Raw genomic sequence first — 20,666 nt, forward strand, 5'->3', positions numbered from 1 at the left:
TAATATATTAATATAATAACATGTAAAAGAGTTGAATATTATAAATATTAAGAAAATATAATAAAATTATAATTTAATAATACTAAAAAATTTAAACATAACATAATATATATATTCTTAACATTAAAATACACCTACCTATAATACTTGAAATTTGAAAATATTATATTAATTTATTATGTATAAAATATTGGAGCAAATAAAATTATAAAAAAAAATGTACAAGACTTGGTTGTTTCATGTGTGTGAAAGAGAGCAAATAAAATTACAAAAAATTAATAAGAGGTTGGAGAGAGTGGTGCAGAGAGAGAGGGAACAAAAAATGAGAAAAAGTATAAAAAAGTGGTTTGGGTAGAGGCACGGGAGTGAGAGTCTCCTTTAAAAAATTTGGATTAGAAATTTGAATTTTCCAATTTCTAAAATCCATATAAACAAAATGGATATCTGATTTGAAAATATAATAAAAATGTGGATCAAATTAAAAACTGGATTTAGATAAACGGATTTTTAATGGATTAGAGCAATGTAAATGTGGAGCAGTTTGAAAAAACCATATTTTTTTTCCCAACCCTACTAGATTGTATAGATCCATGTATGGTTTATATTTTATGTATTGTTGACATTTGAATGAGATTGAATATTTATAATCTATAGACTGAAAATGTTATATATATATATATATATATTTCTTATATTTAAAATTTATTTCAGTAGCTTACGCGTCCCTTATTTATTTTGTATACCACAATAATGATATTACGTACATGAATAAATACAAATGCAGGTGCAGACATGTAAGAGCATCTAGAACCACAAACTTTATTGAACTCCTTCTGAATATCTTGTATATACCCAAAGTTTTATGTATATATAAATAGTAATTTAAAATACGTGCATAGACCATATCTTGAATTCACACCATAATAATAATTAGAGAGAATCAAACTCACTTCCTATAGTAGTTATTTCGATATATGACTGATTAAAATAAAATTAAACTATTCACACTATCTTTGCATAAACTATTGATTTTTTTTTAATTTCTAAGTTATATTATTTACATGATATTTTTTAGAATTTAAGTTTTGAAGAATGCATTCTAGAATTCAATAGTTATAAAATCAACTATCATAATTATAATTATAATTATAATAAAATTAAATATAAATTTTACAAATTTTAAAACTAAGTATAGTTATTCATGTTGTTGGCAATTAATTATAGTTATTCATGTTGTTGGCAATTAATTGTTGTTACAGTACTTTATTTTCTGAAGTTCACACCAACCAAATTAAGAGATTAAAACGTGTCACGCACGCATTCATCCCTATCCTATCTCAATATACCTACCCATACAGTATCAAATTTTTGTTCCTTCCATCTCCAATCAGGATCGTGTATACCCTATTTACTACTCCAAATATTAATTTAATAATTTTCTATAAAAAACAAAATTATTAAAAAGGAAATATAGTACTATTAAATATTTAATATTAAAATGATACTCATCTTTATTCATATCTTAAATTTAAAAAATTAAATATTATCTATATTCGTACCCTATTTAATTAATGAATGAATTCAGATACTATTCACATTCCCAAACCAAATCCTTTTTTTTTATATTATATCACCTATCATATTTTGTCACTTATAAATTTATTGTATCACAAATAAAAGTTCACATTACATTGATGGATAATACGCACTACTACGTTACTTCCATTTTATTTCGTTTCTCAATAATAAAAAATGCTATACTATTTAGGTTTTATATATTAATATATGATTTTCTAATACATTTTATATTTCATATTAGTTACTTTTTTTTTTACCTTTTTCATTCCACAAAAATTAGGTAAGAATATAATGAAAAAACAATACTTGACTAACATGGTGAAATAACAATATAAATATGCATTTTCCTAAAATGCAAAACAATTTAGAAGGAAAGTCTCCTTTTTAACTTGTTTGTTTTGTTTCATATGCAGGGAACAACTCTCGAACTAGAATCATCTTAGCAATTATCACTCCATAGAGCAAACATGAACAATTATTTCCTCCTCTTCGTTTTTCTCATCTTCTCCCATTTTCTCTCCATTTCTGCTTCTAGTCTCTACAAAATCAAGCAACACGCCCTTGATTTTCCCTCTGAATTCACATCTTCCGACGACCCTCCACCACCGACGGAGTACTTTGAAGTCACAAGACCCATTGAACTCCCCAAAACAAAACCTTTCTCTCACCACATTCTCCAGCACGACTTTGGCTTCACCTATGGCAAACCCCCAGTTCTGGCCAACTACACCCCTCCCTCTCACTGCCCCTTCAAAACTTTCTCCAAAATCGTGCTTGAGTGGAAGGCCACTTGCCGAGGAAGACAATTTGATCGCATTTTCGGTGTGTGGCTTGGTGGGGTTGAGCTTCTCAGAAGCTGCACTGCAGAGCCAAGAGCCACTGGCATTGTTTGGAGTGTCCACAAGGACATCACAAGGTACCATTCTTTGTTGTTGAATCCCCAAAACCAAACCTTTGCTGTGTTTCTGGGAAACGTGGTGGATAAAACCTACACTGGGGTTTACCATGTTGATGTCACCATTCACTTTTACCCTTTTGTGAGAAAGAGTTTTGGTGATGGGTCTGACTCAAAGGCCGGAGCTTTGGCGTTTGGGGGTGGTGTTCCTGCTGATTTGGTCCTGCCCATTTCGAGAAACCCCCCACTGAATGATGGGTTGTGGTTTGTTATTGACAATTCCACTGCTGAGGGTTTGAAGGAGTTTAGGGTGCCCCAGAATGCCTATAGGGCTGTGTTGGAGGTGTATGTTTCGTTTCATGAGAGGGATGAGTTTTGGTACGGTAACCCTCCTGAGGAATATCTTATCGCCAACAACCTCAGCGATGTGCCTGGGAGTGGTCCTTTTAGGGAGGTTGTGGTTTCTCTTGATGGGAAGGTTGTGGGTGCAGTTTGGCCTTTTACTGTGATCTACACTGGAGGGGTTAATCCCCTCTTGTGGAGGCCTATTACTGGAATTGGCTCATTTGATCTTCCCTCCTATGATATTGAGATCACGCCACTTTTGGGGAGCTTGTTGGATGGGAAGAGCCATTCGGTGGGGTTCACCGTGACGAACGCTTTGAATCTTTGGTTTGTGGACGCAAATTTGCATATTTGGTTGGATTGGAAGAGCAGTAAGACAGAAGGAGGAGTTTTGGATCTTGTTGTCAAGCCTCTGGCTGAGTCTCTGGTCACTGACTTTGAAGGTTTGAATGGAAAATTTTGGACTAGTGCAAGGAGGTCCATTTTTTCTAGTGGTTGGATAAGATCCTCCTATGGGAATGTTACCACCAGTTTTGTCCAAGACTTTGTTTACAACAATTCAATGGTGATGGCGAAAGATGGGAATAAGCAAATTGTGAAGCAACTGATTCTTTTCAATGACAGTGTTCATGCTAACCTTCCATCACCCTTTGTTCAGGACACACACAGAAACTTTTCCCTATACTTGAACACAGATGAGGTAGATCAGGATAATGATACTTCTTTATCCGTTTCAAATGTTACTTTGGGATTTAACGTGGACAAGTCTAGGAGCTCGGCTTATGGATTTTCAAAGAGGTCTGTCGAAAATGTGCAGGATGGTCAGGGTACTATGGTTATCCAAGGGAATTTGGTTGTTAGGGGAGTGGGAGAAACACACCAAGATTACACTTATACAAGTGATGATGGACATTGTTATTCTAGGAAAGTTGGCAGCTCAAATTTCACTATTCTCTATGACAAAATCAGACATTCATGTAACAAAAGAAGTCACTCTCATCTTGGTCCTAATCCTTTCAAAAAGTTGTTTTATATCTAGGGTCCTTTCTGTTAAGAACAGAGAAGGTTACCCTCCCCTGCTTGGTCCAAAAAAGTCCTTCCTTTCCATAAAAGTTTGCCTTTAAAGCTCCAATTGCAGGGATTTTTCTGTGCTGCCGTGTCAGTTTATCTATTTGCAACCAAGATTGGTCTGTTTTACTCTTTTTTACAACAAATGTGTATTATGCAATAATAAAATTGTGATTCTCTTCCTCAGTTCAACCCAACATGGTTATTTTTCTGTGCTAGTTTGCATAATCTAGAAAGTTTCTGCTTGAATAGTTCTTCATTCAACATGCTTACATATTTAGTATTCTTGAATTAATACAAAAGTATGCCACCTTTGCTCCCCATAACAAGCTTGTTTGGTTCACATCTGAGAGATACCTGGGAAGGATTATAGCATATCCTGATAGCATTGTTGGGTGTCATTATTTTACTAGATTAAGGAGTCACATGCTTCACTTCTAATTTTGTTAAATACTATTTTAAGACTTCCTATGTCTACAAGTACAGAGAAAATAGAAATTTGCTTGTTTTTCTGATCAAGAAGTAAACTTCTGAATTGTCAGTGATAATATATTAATTTTATGCTGCTTTTACAAAACCAAATGAAATGAAGTTCATTTGCTCACAGTTGGTAATGTGTTAGAAGCTACGCAAAGAACAAAAGAGTATCAAATGTTAAAGAAACTAAATAACATACAAGTGCAAAATAATGTTACTCCCAGAGAAGTATAGTTAAAGGGTTGGTTTCCAGAAGGTTAAGCTTTCAGACTTTAGCAGAAAGAAAATCAAATTATGCATACATCACAAGCAATAACTGTTGGGGTTTCTCTCTCAAGAATTGTTGGGGTCCTTGAGAAAGAGTGAGGAAGAGGAAGAGAGAAAAGAAAAGAGGAAAAAGAGAAAAAGAACTTAGTTTAAGGAAGAAGTGTGCAAAAAATACAAAAAGAAAAGGCAGCATGGGACTTACAGATAAAGCGTGCAAAGATATTTTAATATTTTAAGTAAGACTATTCTGCGTATAGGGAATAATAAAAGAAATATTATTTTTTATAATAAAAAAATTAGTTATTAAATAAAATATCTTAAGAAATGTTTCGATTTCGAATAAAATAAAAACAGAGATTTTTCTAAAATAATAAGTCAACTTCATAAAAGAAATTAATTATTATTAAAATCCCATATTAATAGCATGATTAAAAAATAATTTAAAACATTTTTTAATCAACTAATTCTTATTTTCACTTTATTTTCTTAATATTTTCACTTATTGTTTTTGTTCTTTGTCAAAACATAGCTTCAAACAGAAGATGTTATATGAGAAGTAGAGAATGAATATAAATAAATAAATAAAGAAGCATTTTTCATCTCCATGTGAGCAAGACTAAACATAAACTAGAATTTTGTCTGATGTAAATATTTATATTCATAAGCATGGGCATAAGAGTATTTTCGACATAGAAATAGGTGTTTTAATATAGTTTAAAATTTTAAATTTAAATCTTATAAGAAATTTTCATTAAAAGTAGTGTAAAGAAACTTCGATTAAAATTGGTAAAAACTGTGAAAGTCTTAAATTTTAAAATTTGAATTGTATGTAAGAATCTGGAACTTAAGAATAAAAGAATGTAATTATATAACTAAATTAATTTTAAAATGTTCAAAAATAAAAATTACATATTAATATTTTATAAGACTTTACTATTAAAAACAAAACTTGTAAAAAGGAAAAGTCATCAAAAGAATGTAGAATAATAAGATTGACTTAAAAGCAAAATAACACCCTATGAAAAGATCATATGATATACTGGAGATGTTAAGAAATCTAGTTATGTCCATGTTTTAGAAACATATATAAAACAAATGTTTAGTAGTCATAGTAGTAGTGTCAATTAATAATAGTAGAGTGACTAAGTAGCAAATACACTGAAACAAACATTAATTAATACTAATTAATACGACATGAACATGGATATAAAAATACGTATAATATCTAAAGGATAAAGGGACACATATCAATATATTATATAATTATGAATTATATAAATTGATAATAAAGATTTATGTGCATAAGTATGTTCCGATTATTTTTTGGAGCAGAAAAATGTTTTTCATGACTAATTCAAAAGGATTTGTTTCTTATTTTTATAATTATAATAAAAATTTATACAATAAGTTTGAATTTTTAAAAAATTAATGTATTTTTATTTTTTAAAATTGTGTTAGAACCATATTAGAATTGTCAGAAATTCAACAAATACTTTTTAAATTAGACACTTAACGGCGGATACGTGTCTTACAAGTATCATACAAGTGTCGATGTCCGATATGAGTATCCAATACCGACACGCTATTTAAGATGAGTGTCTGAGCTTCATATAATGAAACCCACTAATATTATAGAGATTAATATAAATAATTTAAAATAAATAAAGCTTATTTCATATGATTAAAAATTATATTCAATAGAAATTCTATTAGTAACATGGTATAGAAAATTACTTAAATAAGGAGATAGGAAAAGTGGATCACACATTTCAATGTGAACATCTTATATATTATATGAAAGAAAACTTTATTCACTCTATAAAAGTTATTAGCTATTATTCTGCATAATTTATTGTTTTGTCTTCATAAATTTTAAAATTATTATATATATTTTTTATTTATTGTTACTTAAAATATATTTTTATTTTCCATTTTGTAATGAATGAAGACAAAATATGTCAAGCTGATACAATTAATAACCGCAACAAAGTATAAAAAATGTTTATTGATACAGTGGCTGAGTTTTACATTTGATTAACTAATTATCGTAAAAATATACTATATACATAAATATAAATATTCAATGACTTAAAATTTAAATTTCATTTCAAATTTGAAATAATAGTAATTATGATAATTGCTATACAATATATTCCTCTAATGAGAAAATTGTTACATTAAAAACGAAAAGGATAATTATGTTTACATTAATTTATATATATAATATTTAATATAAAAAAATTGGTATATTAAAATTATTTCAAAAATTGGATAAAAATAATATAATATTAAAAAATATAAATAAATATATTTTTAGAAAAGGTAAAGTAAACTTTTGTAATTTAGTAAGTATTTAATCGAAGAAAATAATTTATTAAATACGAAATAAAAAAGTAAATAATACATTGAAAACTCAAAACTAAGCTTATAATTATTGTATTTTATATTCCATAACTTAATTGAATACTTTAAATCTACAAAGTATAAATATATTTGGTATAACATAATATATTCTAAACATAATTACTTATAGAGAGAAGGTTCGATGTTATTTACTAATTCAAGTTAATCTATAACCATTTAATAAGGATTGATTTTCTAACGTGTTTTTTTTAATATTCTTTTACCTCTTTTTACCTTTTGCATTCTTCTTTTGATTAAACAATTTTTCAATTTCGATACTCTTAATCACGATAAAAGTTAAAAATGTTTTTATTATATAATTATGACAATTAATAAATAAATTATTATTTTATGCATACTTTATAACTATTTTTTTCAACCCATATTTACTATTTTTGGTATCCTCATATTTTCTGAATTAAGTTTTTAGTTTTCATGATTTACGGGAAACTACTTAGGAGTAGTTGCAATAAAAAGTTGAAAAGCATTTGTGTTGAATGCGAAATGTTGTTCCCATGAAAATCACCATACACACTATCCCATCAAGTTTTCTAATCCTCAAGACTTTGAGAAATGGCAAAAGTCCAAGGGAGCTAAATGTTGGCAAGATTCACATTCCTCCAACACTAAGGACACCATATTCCACAATGAGTTTTCTAGGAACCAATTTGGAAATAGTTTCCCACCATACCAATAGATTAACAACTCCTTTAAGTTTTTGGAAGGTTGCGAATTCTTAATTATGTCATCTTTTTTTTTAATCAATAGAATTTCAATTCCAATCCCATCGCAAATACAACGTCACAAGGTGTGTTTTATTCTTCAAATTTGCTTATAATGCATCCAGGGAATTCTCAACATTCTGCAGGTCCTCAATTGATAGACTTCCACCAAGGTTGAGCTTACCTAGCTATTGAATACCAAAGTCCCTGCTATAGCCAACATGAAAAGGATCAATTACTACTTTAAGATTTTTCAATTTTCCCAAAGGTGGTGACACCTTTCTCACATCAGCCTGTATAAATTCAAGGCGACACAAATTGGTGAGTAAATACAAATTTAAGGGAAACTCCTTCAAATGTCAACAGTAGTTCAACTTCAGTATTTGCAAGTGGGAGAGTGAACATATCTTTTCAGTTAGTCTTCTTATTGCAGTATGCGAGAGGTCTAAGGAATGAAGATACTTAAGATTGCCAATAGAGTCAGATAACTCTCAAAGGTAATAACAATGAAACATAGATAAGATACGTATGAACTTAAACTTGGATAACAATTCATGTATTGACATTTTGATACCCAACCTCCAAAAATCACTTAGGCTCCTAGCTTTTGGCATAAATGTATGTAACTTTTTTGTATTACACAAAGTTCCAAACCCATCAAAACATGTGTGGTAACCAAGTTCAAATGAAAAATGACGAGTTACCTTTTGTATCTTTTCTCGTTGATCAACTTCACACCTAAAGTATATTCCTCCATCAACATATTTTGTCAAATCATTTAGAAGGTCATGCATGACAACTACATACTTCATTTTCATCTGATTGTTGGATAAAAGACCTTGATAGTAGATCATTGAAGTATTGTTGGCAAACTTCATATGGATTCCTACATTGTCGACGATAGTGGGCAAAATTTTCAGTCATCCACAACTGAATCAAATCCTTCTTTTCAAACTCATAATCCTTGGGGAATAGGGCACAATAAGTAAAACATACCTTCATATGGGAAGGAAGGTGGATATAGCTCAATGCTAAAGCGCTAAAGCGGGAATAATATTACAACTCTATTTTCTTTGGAACACGGTTTGCCATTCTGAAACAGATGATTTGTTATATAACTGACTTCCCATTGTTTTTAAGGAGAGAGGTAGTCCTTTACATTTTTTAACAATCTTCATGCCAATCTCCTTGCACTCTTGATTTGGTGAAGTATTATCATCTCAGAATGTGTGTTTAGCAAACAACTTCCAACAGTCATCTTGTAATTTCTTTAGGGAATGTTCCTCTGACCACATGGTAGACACAACTTCCTTACTGTGTGTAGTCACAAGAATCCTACTCCCTTGGACTCCGAAAACAAGGGGCTTCTGCACTTCTTCCCGTTTAAATTGGGTTTCGTTCCAAACATCGTCCAAAATAAGAAGAAACTTTTTCCTATCAATTTTTCTTTCAATCTTTTGTGAGCCATCTATGTATCTCTTCTGTCATTAGTAGCTGTAGTAACATGCTCAATAATTGCTCTTGATACCTTGAAAACATCAAATTCATCTGAAACACAAATCCAAGCTTTGACATCTAATTTAGTCTTATCCATCCTTGGGTCATTGAATACATGTTGGGCAAGAGTGGTCTTACCCACCCCTCCTATTCCCACAATAGAAAGTATAGATAGGTTGTTGTGAGTGTCATATGTGAGCCAGTTAAAGACAAATTGTTTGTCATCTTCTCAGCCATAGATATCACTTTTCGTTTGGCAAATATGTTGATGATAATTTACTACCGAATCTGACCCCAACATCATCAACCTTTTTCAAACCTAGAACGTGGTTGTTGGTTGTAAGATGTTCTAAGTCTTCAATGACTTGTTCCATCCTTGATTCATTTTCATTTTCTGTAAAGAAATTGACAAAAGAAGATTTGAGGGAATCTAATACCTTTTTAGCAACACTCTGAGACTGAGGTTCCACTTGGCTTTTGGAGAGTGCATTATCTATTTCATCCAAGAGATCCTCATGTAGTTTAAGTAAAACCGACGAGAAATTGATTAAGATAGTTGCCTGTGAACCTGATGAAGCAATTTGTAAAGATGAATCTTGTGACTCGTCCGGTCTGTTTATACACTCCTTCCTCCCTTAACCTACCAAAGCACATTTTAAGGACAAAATCATAATGGAGCTCTGAGCTCCAAAGCAGACAATACCTTGGATGTGGTGATTGACCCTAGCGATGCTATCTCAATGGACTTGAGGTCGGAACATTGACACTGTCTGCGTAAACAAAAATGTGTCCAAAGCACCTCAAATAGGGGGAATCCGTTCCTCGTATACTTGAATTAGAAGACTTGTTTTGGTACAACAATATAGTCCCACAACGTTCAAGTGTTGAGGCTAGAGGCAGTTTGTATACTTCATCCTCCCCTAACCCACCAAGGCACATTTTATGGACAAAACGTTTTCAGAGCACCGCACTCCAAAGCAGACAATACCTTAAATGCAGTGATTGACCCTAGAGATGCTATAACGAACCTGAGGTCCAAACATGGGCACCGTCTGTGGGAATGAAAAGGTTCTATAGTCCCTCAACTAGGGGGAATCCACTCCCCTTAGACCTCAATTGGGGGTCTTATTCTAGTATGCCCAATATAGCCCCACGTCGCTCAAGAGTTGATGCCAAGGGAAATTTAAATACTCCTTCCCCCCTCAACCCATCGAGGCACCTTTTAAGGACAAAACCATAATAGAGCTTCGAGCTCCAAAGTGGACAATACCTCGGATGCGGTGATTGACCCTAGCAATACTATAATGGACTTGAGGTCGAAACATTGTTGCCGTTTGTGAAAATGAAAATGTTCCTTAGCCCCTCAACTAGAAAGAATCCACTTCTCTTAGACCTCAACTGGGGCTTGTTCCGGTATACTCATTATAGTCCCTCAACTAGGGGGAATCCACTTCCCTTAGACCTCGACTAGGGGCTTGGTCCAGTACACCCAATATAGTTCCACATCGCTCAGGAGTTGACGTCAATGGCAGTTTAAATACTCTTTCCTCCCTCAACCCACCGAGACGCCTTTTATGGACAAAACCGTGACGGAGCTTCAAGCTCCAAAGTTGACAATACCTCAAATGCGGTGATTGATCCTAGCGATGCTATCTCAATGGACTTGAGGTGGGAAAATTGGGATTGTTTATGGAACGAAAAGATTCCTTAGCCCCTCAACTAGGGGGAACCCACCCCTCTTATATCTCGAATGGGGGACTTGTTCCGGTACACCCAATATAGTCTCACATTGCTCAAGAGTTGAGGTCAAGAGCAATTTATATACTTCTTCCTCCCTCAACCCACTAAAGAGCCTTTTAAGAACAAAATCGTGGCAGAGTTAGTTTAATATACATATATATATATTATATATATACATATATATATATATGTGTGTGTGTGTGTTATGTTCGTTGTATAAGTATTTAACTATTGTCATGTTATGAATATGTAGCCATTTAGAAGAAATTTCTAATAAGTCAAACCATTTATTTTTTAATTTGAAAAAGTAAGTGATAACAAAATATGCATGTCCCACTAATTTAGGAGATACCATATATCATAATTGTTTCTTACCTAATTTTGAATGAGGGTTCAGATGATGTATTACCTATGAGGCATAAATTGGCAACTTCCTTTAACTCATCAATATTTTCCCATGTTGATATAAAAATCTTCTTAGCGTCTTTCATGAAGAAACATTGTTGTTTAGAAATTTTTTTTTTCAAGACATTCTAATATGAAGTTATTGGTTCTTGAACTCGTAACAAGTGACTTGGGTCTTTTTATCCTTTATATCCCTAGCTTGTTAAGGTGGACCTCTTTTTTCATTAAAGGTCACCCTTCTTTCTCCACATTAGGTGGATGTTGTTGTGCACCTAGTGTTAAAACGAGTCCAAAGAACAAAGAAAGAAATAGTGTAGTGTAATAATGATTGTGAACCACACCAATTGAAGATGCATAACAAAAAACATACAAAGTTTCTTAAGCATAGATGTATTTTTATGATAAGAAGCAAGTCTCAATCTTAATGTCAAGCCTAGGACATTCATGTTTTGATAATACCAAATAGTAACATGTTCAGGTGTGTTTAACAATTTACTTAAGTATGAAATCATATAGTAGAGGAAGACTATGAAATATAGAAAAAAAAATATGTAAATAGGATTAGACAGGAATGTAATGAAGGACAAAATGAACTATAAGAAGCAATAAAAACCCAAACAAGAAGCACATCACAAGAAAAGAACAAAAGGAAGAAATAAAGAAGTTTCAAGAGAAATTTACAAGAAGGAGGCTTAAAGAAGTTGGATAAAAAATAAAGAAGAGATATAGTTTGTAAATTTTAGAGATTATAAAATATTTTTAGAGCACAAAAAAATTCTATAGTACCCTATAATGACAAGAATGGATGGTTAGAGACATGAAGAGGTGATAACACATTCTTAGATCAAAGTTTAACAAACCTTTATTTCGATTTTGATTATGTGCTTAAACAATAAAGTATTAAGACATAATATTTTTAAGCATCAGATCATGTCAGACGCAAGTATTCATTTTAGTCTAACAAGAAGCAATTTGTGTGGCTAAACAGACGCCGACACTATTTGTAGTATGCTTCCTTTGATAGATGCATGCATTTTGTGTATGTTTTTCATCTGATAAGTTTTTTCATGGACAAACATAAGCGAATATACTTTGTTTGACAAACGCAAGCCTTGAGCATTTCATGGTACACATAAATTATAAATGCTTATTTTATGCTTGACACTTTGTTTGGATCCGGGTGAGTATTGTTCACTCGGATGGAAAGATGAATGCTCTCCCTATTTGGATCCCCTAATTAACATGTAACAATGGCATGGAAAGGCAAAAAAAGTTGGTTTTTGCATCCTCGCATACACACGATGATTTGCAAAGAAAGACTAAACATTAGTCAACTTTTACCATCTTACCTTTTACTTTTTAAAATCCGCGTGCCATGGAATAGTGAGATTCCTACCCATGCAACAACAAAGATTCTTGCCATGCAGCAGAGATTATTGAGCATTTGGCTGTGTGCAGTTGTGGTTGATGAGTTAATACACCATAATAAATACTGAAAAGGAGGGAGGGGAGGGGAGTTGTGAATGCTTTGAGTTGAGGGAGGAGGTGAGTTGTGAATGATGTGAGGGAGTTTGTTGTTGTTGAAGTGGTGCTTGGTGGTGCGCGATGGTCGTCCATGTGGTGTTAGGCTGTCAGTGGTGCTCGGTGTGGTGGTCGACGATGGGTGGTTTGCTTCCTCTGTGGAGGTTTCGTCTTCTTCCGCCGTGTCTCAGGTAAGAACCATGCCTTCAAATAAAACACAATCGATTATCACAAAATGGAAATCGATTCTCATCTCCTTTTTCACGGAAAATCGATGCCGCCTCAACCCAAAATCGATTTTACACGTAGGGATAATCGATTATCCTACACACAAAATCGATTATCCCTTTGTTTCTTTGGTGGAAATCGATTTTCTACCTAGCAGAATCGGTGTTGGCTACTTTTTTATTTGCACATATTCATGGCTTTCGAGTTTAATTTATGTATATATGTTAGGTTTCATTTATGTATATGTATTGTGTTTTAGTTTTCATACTCCATTTTAGGTTATAGCTTCATTAATTTTTCTATATATGTTTGATTTCTTTGGTTAAGATGAATGAATCATCTATGAATGAATAATCTGGTGCTGGTGCTGTAGTTTGGATTTTTTTGGTTATAGCTTCGTTAATTTATCTATATGATGAATGAATAATTTAATAATTTAGATAAATGTTATGTGGTGGGGTAGGTTGTCATTGTGGTGAGGTACTTGCTGTTTGGTGGTGTTTCGGTGTTGTTTTGGTTTCCTTTGGCCCTTTGTAATATCTTCAAGTAAGTTTTCTATCACAAGTAATGTTGTGGTTGAATATTTTAGAAAACAAATAAACATGAGAGTATCTCGTTCTAGTACAGAAGTTAAATTTTGAGTCATTGCTCAAGGTGCGTGTGAAGGATCTGATAACAAGTTAAACATCAGTGTTCTCCATAATCTAGACCAAAATAATAAAACCAAACACATGAAATTGACAAATACTTCATTAAAAATAATCTTGACAGAGACACGATGGTTACAACTCATGTTCCCGTAGGATTTTAGATAGCAACATTTTCACTAAAATGTTTCCCCAAAGCAAATTATAGGATCTTGTAAGCAAGTTAGGAATGACTAATATTCATTTTCTAACTTGAGAGAGGGAGCTTTAAAATATTTTAATATCTCCATAGTAAGAAAAAATATTTTCATAATCTTCCTATTTATTTCAGTATATTTTCTTGTAAGGTTTTGATTATTATAAATAGAGATGATAGTAGAGATCATGAGCTATTTTATTTCAGTATATTTGAATGTAATTGGAGTGATTGACACCAATAAAATAATTCTTTATTTTTCAAGTGCAGCCACGTTTGGAAACAGATATCCATATATCCATGTAACAAAAATCAAATGTAGATTTTTATTTAGCAGTTACCATGAGGTTTTTTTTTTTTTTGTCACTGTTAACACATTGAATAAACAACAATGTCATGTACAATAAGAAACACAAATTTGGCAACACTATCTGGGAACAACCTGGGGCTCTAAAGGAGAAGATCCGCCACCTTGCTCAGGCACATCTACGATGATACTTTCTGCTACCTTTTCCTCCTCCTCTTCTTTAAAGCCTTCCTTAAATCTATCATAATTGGTCGGTTCAATACTTTTGAATGGTCGCTCACCCAAAATTCGATGCAAGTCCTCCTGGTGAAGTACTTCTTTTTCAAGCAACAACTCAGCAATTTGAGCAACTTGTTCCTTGTGTTCCTCGATTAGTTGTACCGTTCGTTCGTATGCTTTGTTCACCCACTCTCGCACTTCGCTATCGATGATTGCAGCAGTTTTACTGCTGTATGGTTTGGACATCTCAAATGAGTCCTCTCTTGGAGGGAACGAAAGGAGACCCACTTTCTCGCTGAAACCATAAACTGCTACTTGGGCATATGTCATCTTGGTAACTTTTTCCAAATCATTTTGTGCTCCTGTTGATATTTTCCCTACAAGAACCTGCAGTGACAAGGGAGGGAAACATCATTTGCATGTCTTTGATATTTGGAAAGCGTCAAGCATCAGATCAGGAGAAACCATTAAACAACGTAAGAAAAACAGTAATAAGATTTACAAGATATAAATAATACACTGAAGGACATAAAATTCTTTCAAGATAGAAAGAAATAGCCATGCAGCATAAAACATAAAACATAGAAGAGAAATAGAAGAGAGAAAGAATGTTAAGAAAAATGACAAAAACAACCTGCTCAGCAGCCCGACCACCAAGTGTCATGCAAGTCATATCAAAAAGCTGTTCCTTTGTCATGAGAAGGTTTTCGCTTGGAACATATTGTGCAAATCCAAGAGCTGCTGAGCCACGTGGAACGATGGTTACTTTTAACAAGGGCTCAGCGTGTTCCAAGAACCAACCTGCAACAGCATGGCCTGATTCATGGTAAGCAACAGTACGCCTTTCCACCTTGCTTATTACCTAGTTAGGAAACAGGTATTAGAGAAACACTGAGCAATAACGGAAAAGGCAAAGAGAGTTTAACATTTTCAGCATCTTGAAGTTTTAACTCAACACAAAACCTAAGATAAAATATTTCTGCAGATTAGAAACAGTGACAAAAGGACTCTGAGAACATCAGTCAGGCCTTTCAAACATAAAAATGAAAGGGCATTAGATTCAGCATACATTATTGTTCAAATTCATTAAATCCAACTTTGGCAGGATAAGTTTTATGCCACATATCTTAATTCAGGAGATAAGAAAAGCTTTTCTACACCCTACAGTGGGGAGGAAATCAGAGTATCTTCACTACGGATTAAGAGCACCGTAACTAAATTTAATTCACCTTTTTTGTTTCAGGTTCTAGAAATATCATTTCAATCATTAGCACATTCATTAGATAAACAAATAAAATATATAGGATTATATATGTAATTAAATAATTATATATAAAAAAGAATAGTATTTTACAAGACTAAACATCCCAAACTTTTTTCTCCTCTTTCCATGTCCTCCTATTATGTGTATATCCACAGTAACTTAAAAGGAAAGACAAATATTTACACTCTAGTTGAAATTTAACAATATTTGGTCATTCATAGCTGTCCTTCCCGGACTGCAAAGCGGCCAACCCTAAAAGTGAGATAGTGGGATGACCAATATTCTAAAATTTTATGAATTTTTTAATATATATATATATATATTATTTTAGATTTTTACAGGTATACAGTTTGTATTATATAGCAATATACATATTATGTTTTCTGTAATATCTATATTATTCTGTATTTATTATATACTGTGTACATATTTAGTATTATTACTATATTAGTTAAAATTTTATTGTTTAGCTTATTATATTATATAGTCTGTTTAATTTAGTTTTTAATACATATTTTATGCTTAATTCATAATTCTTATTAATACATGTTACACTCAAATTGAGGACCAAGGCCCAACAGATGAGAAATGATAATATCATGAAACCCTAAGGACTGACTACTCCATTTCGCAACAAAACAAATTTGTTGTGCATCACCACTGCACTCCGCCTGGCTCTGTTGCAATAGCAGCCCTGCTGACCACTATTGATAACATAGGGATCATTAATGTATTAAATTAAAGTTATAACATTCTGCTTCCTACAATATGCAAGACTTTTAATTCTATAAACTAAAACATCCAGCTCCACCCTTCCACTCACAAGCCTACCTAAAAAGTATATAAAAACTTATAAAGACATACCTTGTTCTTCTTTTCCAAACCACCAATGATCCTATCGATGGCTGACTCAAAATGGTCCATTGTGACTTGTGTCACCTCACGTCTTGCAGCAATCAGAGCCGCTTCATTGCAGACATTTGCAATGTCTGCTCCAGCAAATCCGGGAGTAAGGGCTGCAAGCCTTTGAGAATAATATGAAGGTTCCTGATCAAGTTTGATCTTCTTCAAGTAGATCTGAAATATCTGATCACGACCTTTAATATCAGGTTTGTCAATTGCTATTTGGCGGTCAAATCGCCCAGGCCTAAGAAGAGCTTTATCTAAGATATCAGGCCTATTCGTTCCTGCCAACACAACAACTCCAGAAGTGGTTCCAAAACCATCCATCTCCACCAACAATTGATTCAATGTACTTTCACGCTCATCATTTGCACCAGAAAAACCACCACGGCCCCTTGCTCGGCCAATTGCATCAATCTCATCAATAAATATTATACTAGGAGCACACTGCCTTGCTTCGAGAAACAAATTTCTCACCCTTGATGGTCCAACACCAACAAACATTTCCATGAAATCAGAACCAGATATAGAAAGAAATGGCACCCCAGACTCCCCTGCAGTTGCTTTTGCTAAAAGTGTTTTTCCTGTACCTGGAGGACCCACCAACAGAGCACCTTTTGGAATTTTTGCACCAAGATCTTCATATTTCTTTGGGTTCTTGAGGAAGTGGACGAACTCCATAATTTCAAGTTTTGCCTCATCACAGCCAGCAACATCTTTAAAATAGATCTAAACAAAAATAAAACAAAAAAGGATAAATATTGTTTCTTAAATGAACTTATTGCCAAGTCACTTACCAGCACTGGACATGCTATTAAAACAAATACAAAAACATCAGTCCTATCATTGACAGAAGAAACAGAAATCTCCCAACCTTATTTTTAGTATTTTTGTCTACTTTTGTAACATGGGCTTTTCCTATGTTGAATATTCCACGAGCACCCTTACCACCACCACCTCCACCAACACCAAGTCCACCTTGCATTCTCCTTCCCATATACAAGAGAGATCCCAACAATAACAGTGTTGGAGCAAATCTCATCAGTTCCTGGTACCAAACCATCTCAGCAGAATATGTTACAGGCACAAAATTATGAGAGTCAATGCCAAGAGCTTCTTGCGCTTCCTGTAGCTTCTCCTCAAAAGACTCAACACTTCCAATATTAAAATAATATTTATACTCGCCTCCATATTCCTTTGCAGGCAGGGTCCCTTGGACTACTTCACTATCTGTTTTGTTGTGAGGAGAGTTACTTACATATACTTTGGCAACCGATTTGTTTGAGACAACAATATGGTCTACTAATCCCGGTTCCAAAAGCTTATTTTTAAATTCCTGAAAGCTAATCTGCAAAGAATCAAATTTTGGTCAATGTCAGAAGGATGATAACAATGAAATTAAAGAAACCACAGCCAATAGGCACATGGTTGGATTCACATCCTAATAATAATCCAAACCAAAGACACCCTCTGAGCTAGTGACATCTAGAAAAATATCAGCATTGTTAAAATACCAATCTAGTTAAAGACTTGGAACTAGATGCTAGAATGCAATGGGATATGAAAGCCTATCCTAATTGAGTTCTTTTAGAGAGCTACAGCCTAAGCAGTCAACTGCAGCAGCAAAAAGCTCATCTCACAGATATAAACACACATTTGCATTCATGAAAGGTAACTTTGGAAGAAGAAAAATTATAATTACTACCATGAATTGAATTTAATCAATTAATATTAAAGTACTTAAAAAAAGAGGGGGGCATTCAAGAAGAGAAGAAATTGTAGAGTGATGCCTAAGAAAGAACCAGATGACGGTCTCAGCAAACGCAGAATTATAATACACAATACAGAACTCAAATACTATATCTCAATCTCTCCTATATTTCCATTTTCCCCCTTTACCAATAAAATCAAGATAATTATGGAGTCAAATGGTACAAAGTTCACTTCTCATGCATTTGAAACCATTGCATTCATCTTCATCATATAGAATGCAGATAATATTCATGTATTGAGTTCTTGACCCAACTTTACCCTCACAAGCAAATCAAAACAACAACTGGTCGTGCTAATACAAAGAAGTTGTGATTACCTCCTGCTGTTCACGAGGACTACTAGAAAAGGTTGTAAGAAATAGCCCCATCACCAATAATGGGGTAATTATATTCTGAACTTGCTTCATGAAAGCTTCCTGAAAACTTCCATGATCATCTGTGTTTGCATTTGAGTTGTCTGAAGTGAAATAGAGAGTCCAGGCATTAAAAGTTGTTAGTGGTACCCTTTCGATAAACTGGAATACAGTTACATGATTAATTCGTGGTCAAAAACATACAGATCCCCAAGTAAATCAATGCAGCCACTGAGAGATAGAGAGCATATTTTGGGATTGGAACTCAAGTTTCAAAACGCAAAATGGCCCATACACAGTAAAGTTGTAACTAAAGTTTGAAGTTGACAGAAAACAGAACCTTGGTTATGGACAATAAAATTGAATCCTACTTGATTCTCCATCTTTCCATCATAAAAAAAAGTACATGCATTAAAGACCAACACTAAAAAATCTACACTGGCAATAGATAAACAAATCAACTCGTCAAGTTCCAAAAAGACAGATAACCACACATAAACCTATAGCAAGGAAAAGCTAAAAACAACCTCCCTCGAGAATTTACAACCCAAAACACACAAAAACTACTTAATCAACTCTCATGCACAAAACTAGTTCAACATATAAATTACAAGAAATACACCCTCCACTTTACTCATTACACCAGTTATCACAGTTATCTTCCTAATTGAGAAGATAACAGGGTGTATACAAGAGATTCCATGTTTACCTTTAGAATCGAATTTTTTGTCATTTTCCTTCGGAACTTCCTTCTTTTCTTTGGGATAAAACTTTTCATAATCTGCCAAACAAAATAAAGAACTGAGTTCAATTCTTAAAACTAATTGAAACAGCTTCAATCTTATGTTAAACACACGTCATGCCCAATAAAACTCACTCTTTTTCTTTGGGGCTTCACTGGAAAAGAATCGGCGAAGCTTAGGGTTTGCAGCAACAGATTTGAAATCAAGCAAATTGGAAAAGATGCTGTGATTGGAAGCTCTGGCAGAAGAAACATAGCTCCTAACAAACCCTAATACCGATTCCGCTCCATCAGAACACCCATTCGTCCGGGGTATTCCTGTAAGCGTTCCCAATCTCCCATTACCGTGTAACAAATTCTGTCACCCCAATTAAAAGCAGCATACAAATTAGCCCCTTTATGACTGTTAGCAAAAAAAATCAATTGAATTAAAGGGAAAGTGAAAGCATACTCTAGATGAGCGCGAAAGAGAGCGCGCAATCTTTGAAAAATTCATGCTCTTGGAGATAAATGATTTCTTGGTCGAACTAAACAATTTCTAGAATGAAAAAAAAAATGTGAATCGAAAATATCAGAAGCTCAGAATACGGAAACAGAGTAATCTATGTCGCAAATTAGACTAGGTAAAATTTGATGTAGTGGTCGTTTTTTGTCCAACAAAACAAAAATGAAAAAACAAAACATTCACTTACATTGCAAATGGATCAGGACAGTTTAAAGCAGCAGCAGCGTTTGGATCAATAGATTCGCCTTCTCCTTATAACACAGTTTTGAAATATTGAGGTCTTCAAAAGTACACGTTCGCTTAATGTTTTCTCAACAAATGTTCTTGGCAAACACGGTATAGAACATATGCCCACAGATTTATGTAGCATAAGTTGAAAGTGTTTGTTTTTATATTATAAACTCTAATTTTGTTTTCTAAGCCCACGTATACTACAGCAAATAATTATAAAATTAAAATGATGAAATTATTTTATCTTAATTTTAATTTTTTTAAATGATTATTTTAAATTGTGATATTTGAGATAGGTTGACACCACAAATAATAACAAACATTTGTCATCACATGAAAAAAGTATTATTAAAAAAAAAATACAAAAGTATGGGATACTCA

General features: G+C 33.3%; 2 protein-coding genes across 2 annotated transcripts; one reads left to right on the forward strand and one right to left on the reverse strand.

Moving 5' to 3' along the window:
* Positions 1 to 1,935: 1,935 nt before the first annotated feature.
* Positions 1,936 to 4,078, forward strand: LOC137824757 (Peptide-N4-(N-acetyl-beta-glucosaminyl)asparagine amidase A protein). Its single transcript, XM_068630434.1, has one exon. It carries the CDS (start codon positions 2,046 to 2,048, stop codon positions 3,855 to 3,857), a length of 1,812 nt encoding a protein of 603 aa, XP_068486535.1. The 5' UTR covers positions 1,936 to 2,045; the 3' UTR covers positions 3,858 to 4,078.
* A 10,214-nt stretch (positions 4,079 to 14,292) lies between these two features.
* On the reverse strand, positions 14,293 to 20,439 carry LOC137812094 (ATP-dependent zinc metalloprotease FTSH 10, mitochondrial). Its single transcript, XM_068614026.2, has 9 exons — positions 20,242 to 20,439; positions 20,001 to 20,087; positions 19,685 to 19,907; positions 19,517 to 19,588; positions 18,772 to 18,911; positions 17,557 to 18,030; positions 16,644 to 17,411; positions 15,150 to 15,377; positions 14,293 to 14,902 (listed from the first exon to the last, which is right to left on the reverse strand). The coding sequence occupies exons 2-9, from the start codon at positions 20,043 to 20,045 to the stop codon at positions 14,417 to 14,419; spliced, it is 2,436 nt and encodes an 811-aa protein (XP_068470127.1). The 5' UTR covers positions 20,046 to 20,087; positions 20,242 to 20,439; the 3' UTR covers positions 14,293 to 14,416.
* Between the last annotated feature and the right edge of the window lie 227 nt (positions 20,440 to 20,666).

The sequence above is a fragment of the Phaseolus vulgaris genome, chromosome 11 (assembly GCF_051622355.1).
Source record: "Phaseolus vulgaris cultivar YP4 chromosome 11, ASM5162235v1, whole genome shotgun sequence".
Classification (NCBI taxonomy): Eukaryota; Viridiplantae; Streptophyta; class Magnoliopsida; order Fabales; family Fabaceae; genus Phaseolus; species Phaseolus vulgaris.

Coding starts and splice junctions, on each gene's coding strand:
- LOC137824757 (XM_068630434.1), top strand. CDS start 2,046: ATGAACAATTATTTCCTCCTCTTCGTTTTTCTCATCTTCTCCCATTTT.
- LOC137812094 (XM_068614026.2), bottom strand. CDS start 20,045: ATGAATTTTTCAAAGATTGCGCGCTCTCTTTCGCGCTCATCTAGA. Junction 18,912..19,516: donor CAAAAAATTCGATTCTAAAG/GTAAACATGGAA, acceptor ATTTCACTTCAG/ACAACTCAAATGCAAACACA. Junction 15,378..16,643: donor GTTTGGAAAAGAAGAACAAG/GTATGTCTTTAT, acceptor TTTCCTAACTAG/GTAATAAGCAAGGTGGAAAG.